The sequence below is a fragment of the Myotis brandtii genome, unplaced genomic scaffold (assembly GCF_000412655.1).
Source record: "Myotis brandtii unplaced genomic scaffold, ASM41265v1 scaffold454, whole genome shotgun sequence".
In the NCBI taxonomy this organism is placed as follows: Eukaryota; Metazoa; Chordata; class Mammalia; order Chiroptera; family Vespertilionidae; genus Myotis; species Myotis brandtii.
The window spans coordinates 6,463,850-6,468,183 of NW_005367354.1; the positions used below are offsets into that span (position 1 = coordinate 6,463,850).

The following is a 4,334-nucleotide window of genomic DNA, read 5'->3' on the forward strand; positions in this document are numbered from 1 at the left end:
CGGGCCAGGTGGGAAGGCCAGGTGCTTGGGTTCTCCCACTCGGGCACGGAGCGGGCTCGGACCCGTGTGCGGCCGGAGTCCCGACGCTCACTTGGCCGCGGGTAGGCCGAGCACCAAGACCAGGGAGCCGAGGGCCCGAGGCAGGTCTCGGGGAGCCAGAGATAGCGATCTGATTTCCAGCTCCTGGGGGAGGAGGAGGTGACAGCAAATCAAAGAGCGCTCACCTCGCCAACCTTTGAAGTTGGCGAGTTTTCTCCTTCTCCTTCTCCTTCTCCTCCCTCCTTCCCTCCCAACACAAAACGGCCCCTGTTTTCCCTCTGGCCCGGTTCCTAGGTTGCTTCCCCGCGTCCCAAGTTTTAGGATGGTCTCCGCTGGTCCCCCACGCGCCCTCGCTTGGGGCAGCAGAGAAGATGGGGGCAGAGGCCAGGGCCCTGCCCGCCGGCCGCCAGCACTCCGTTCTGGAGGTTCGGCCGCGACAGATTTGAGCCTCTCCTAGCCCGGAGGCTGAATTAATTGCTGCGGTCAGACCAGGTTTTCATTCAACTGCCAAGGGAACCCGAGCACGCACATCTTCGCCGCAGGGTGTTTTGAAAACCCCCCACTCCCACCCCCAGCAGAGCTTCTGTCCTTTTGGCCGAACACACAGCGAGTGACCCTCCAGGAGACAAGGTTCCTGGGTCCAGATTGTCCTTGCTCTTCCCGCCACCGCCAACGAGTGCGGCACTTTCTTCTCCTTAAAGGCTTTGCTGCAAGGAAAGGCAGCTGAGTCTGGGCCTGGGCTGAGGGGAGCCAGGCGCCCAACCTGCCTGGATAGGTGTCAGCCTGTGCGGTGAAGGGGGAAGCAGAGCAGCGTCCTGCACCCAGGGAAGGAGAGATCTGAGGAGGAGGAGAGGGGGGAAAGGGGGTAAAGGAAGTGTGCCTCAGAGGATGGGGGGGGGGGGCAAAGGAGAAGGGTGTCCCAAGCTCCCTGCCCCACAAGGACTTTCTGAGTAGCCCTCAGTGCAGAGCCTAGAGGAGAGGGCGGTCAGCACTTGAGTGTCCTGGAGGGAGTTCAGCTCCGAGAGGGTGCACTTTTCACTTTCGTTCCTCTTGTTTTTGCCTCCGCTAGACAGACCTGAGTGTCTGGGAAAGACAGAGATACAGGCCTCTCTGCAGAGCATAGCCCTGTCCGTGGAGACTGGAGACCCTGACCCAAGAGGCCAGGAGATGCCAGCCTGTTGGTCACTTCCGCATGACTTCCCTCTGGCCTTGCAGCTGGACGGTGGCTCGAGCCCAGCAGCGGTGCCGGGCCTCCATGCTCTTTCTTGCCCTCGGGCATACCCACCTGTCCAGGGCTCACCACACACACAAACACCCGCCAAGAGACTCCAAAGCCCCTGCCCCCCTTTTTATGGGGTAGGGAGGGCGCCTAAGTCCCCTTGTGTACAACTGCAGATGTTTGACTGAGTTCATGAAGATGGGTGTCAGTGTGCTCCCTGAAAGGAAGGTGACCCCCAAGGGCATCAGTCCACAAACAGCTTCAGAGAGGGGGTTGTCAACAGGGCTCATTCACAGTGAGTCCGAAAAGCAAATCTGTGGTCAACGTTGAGAGTTTTGAGGAGAAAGAGCATATGGCTTCTGGAGGCCAAACTGAAGGTCAGCTGGTCGACCACCATGCACAGGAGCGGGGAAATGCATGGGTTTGTGTGAGCCTGGACGGGTGCTGTCTGTCTGGAAGGCTCTTCCTGAGTGCGGAATGATGCCGCTCGTATTTGTGTGTGGCTTCCTGCATTTTGTAGGACACTGCTCTTCCTACTTCATCTTTGCACCTTGTTGTCAACTCTGCTTCAGAGTGTGTGGGTCTGTCCCTGTGTGTTTCTGTGTTTATTTGCACGTGAGTATGTAAGTGTGTTTCCAGGGGTTCCTGTTATCTTTGCAGGAGAGGATACTTTTGTGTTGACTCGGGCTTGCGTGGATGGAAGCTCCTGCATGCCAGTTTCCCCGTGTTTCTGCCTTTCTTAGAAACATGTAAGCCACACTCCTTCCTTTAAGTCGGTTGCATTGCGTTGGATTTACTTTCCTGCTGGTTTCTCTATCAAATTGTGCATCTGTGCCAGAGGCCATTTGGAGGGAGCCCTTGGATCACAGTGGGTTCCTGCCTTCTTCTTTTTCTTCTTTGAGATCAGTGGGTTCCCTGGGTGGTGTCTTAGACTCCAGGCTCCTGCACTGGAGGACAGGAAGGAAACAGCTGGGCTGGAATTCAGGAGGATGCTTTGCCCTGAACTTGTCCTCTCCCCACTCCCTTCTTATCTTTGCAGACCCAGATTGAGAATCCACAGACACGACCACAATGGGCAGCAAAACCTTGCCCGCACCAGTGCCCATCCACCCCTCCCTGCAGCTCACCAACTACTCCTTTCTCCAGGCGGTAAACGGCCTGCCCACGGTGCCCTCGGACCACCTGCCCAACCTGTACGGCTTCAGCGCGCTGCACGCCGTGCACCTGCACCAGTGGACGCTGGGCTACCCGGCCATGCACTTGCCGCGCTCCTCTTTTTCCAAAGTGCCGGGAGCCGTGTCCAACCTGGTGGACGCACGCTTCCAGCTGCCAGCCTTTCCCTGGTTCCCCCACGTCATCCAGCCCAAGCCGGAGATCACCGCTGGAGGCGGCGGCCCCGTGGCGCTCAAGACCAAGCCCCGCTTTGATTTTGCCAACCTGGCCTTGGCCGCCACGCAAGAAGATCCGTCCAAGCTTGGCCGTGGGGAGGGTCCCGGCTCCCCTGCTGGTGGGCTGGGCGCCCTCCTGGATGTGACCAAGCTGTCCCCAGAAAAGAAGCCCACGAGAGGACGCCTGCCCTCCAAGACCAAGAAGGAGTTTGTCTGCAAGTTCTGCGGCCGCCACTTCACCAAGTCCTACAACCTCCTTATCCACGAGCGGACGCACACGGACGAGCGGCCCTACACCTGTGACATCTGCCACAAAGCCTTCCGGAGGCAAGACCACCTCAGAGACCACAGGTGCGGCACCGTGGGTGGCCCCAGAATAGAGCTGCCTGTCTGCCTCTGTCCTCACCATCCTCCTCCCTAACGAGGAGGTTCTGGAGACACCCCCCCCCAGGGGCTCCCCAGCTTTTGGGAATTCCCTAAAATAGCTAAGGAAGCCAGGGATCAGTTTTTGGAGCAGCATGGGGGGAGAGAACAGGGGATACATAGGACGGGAGATTAAGTCAGGTCTCCCTGAGTTCCAGACAAGGTCAAGGATGCACGACTTCTTACCCCTCCCTCCATCCTCAGTGCTGTCCAGTGCAAGTCCCTGTTACAGTGGAGAGTGACACTCCATGCATGTGACAACTCAGCACTTGGAATGGGCAAGGAGTGTGACTGACAGACTAACTTTTACGTTTTGTTTAATTTCTATTTTAATAACCACATGTGGCTGGTGGGTCCCCTCTGGGACAGTGCAGCTCCGGCAAGTTGTCCTACCCCAGGTCCCCTCACTCACCTTCAGCGCTGACCCCGGCCTTATAAGGAGGGCATGCGGGTGTTCTCTCCCACCTCCCTGCTCCATCCGCACACAGCATTTTGCCAGCTCCTCTCTAGGTACCCCCCAGGCCCCTCTCCCCCGCCCCTTTTGAGGGCAAGCACCTCACCGTTGGGGGAGGGGATCTTGGGCAACTGTTTCTAACATCTCATCATGTTGCAAGGATTAGTTAATTCCCTGTCTGTTTGTGTCCTCAGATATATTCACTCCAAAGAAAAGCCTTTCAAGTGTCAAGAGTGCGGGAAGGGCTTCTGCCAGTCCAGGACTCTCGCTGTCCACAAGACGCTGCACTCACAGGTGAAGGAGCTCAAAACCTCCAAGATCAAATGCTAAACAGAGCCTCCTGCTCACCAGGGCCCTGGGGCCCGCCGCTGCCGCCTCCTCCAGAGGGACCAGAAGCCAGAAGGCGACTCTAGCGGACCTTCCCGGACCACGTCCCTTGGGTCCCGGCCGCTTGCAGAACTACGGAGCCCCGCCCGGGGGCCATGACCGGCAGCCAGGGCGGCTCCCCCAGGACGCGGCTAAACTCTTGGCCAAAAAGGCGGTACTCACGTGGCGGAAGGGAAACTCCATTTAAAAAAATATATAAGAAGAACGAAAGCTCCGCGGAGCCGCAGCGGCGCCTCTCCCAGAAGTATTACTTTTTCTATTGTTATTTTATACGTTTTCTTTACTATTTTTTTTTTCTTTGACCATATAAGCTTGTAACTCTGACTGCGGAGAAAGAGGGGAGAGGAACAGAAGTTCTGCACGCTCGCAGCTTCCAGACCCCCCTCCCGCCCCATCCCCACCCGGGAGCCTGCAAAAGTGTAAT

At 57.7% G+C, this 4,334-nt stretch overlaps 1 protein-coding gene across 7 annotated transcripts in view; it reads left to right on the forward strand.

The window, feature by feature from the left end:
- OSR1 (odd-skipped related transciption factor 1) overlaps positions 1–4,328 on the forward strand; it is a 57,841-nt gene extending 53,513 nt beyond the window's left edge. For 4 of the 7 annotated variants that reach the window (XM_005874946.2, XM_005874948.2, XM_014546697.1 and 1 more), the window contains 2 exons: positions 2,298–2,997; positions 3,718–4,328. In XM_005874946.2, the coding sequence (XP_005875008.1) occupies positions 2,330–2,997; positions 3,718–3,853 (804 nt within the window). In that variant the 5' untranslated portion in view covers positions 2,298–2,329 and the 3' untranslated portion in view covers positions 3,854–4,328. Of the gene's footprint in view, positions 1–947; positions 2,008–2,297; positions 2,998–3,717 lie in introns of those variants that run through there. The other 3 variants (XM_014546695.1, XM_005874947.2, XM_014546696.1) reach the window with 3 other exon arrangements.
- The last annotated feature ends 6 nt before the right edge of the window (positions 4,329–4,334 follow it).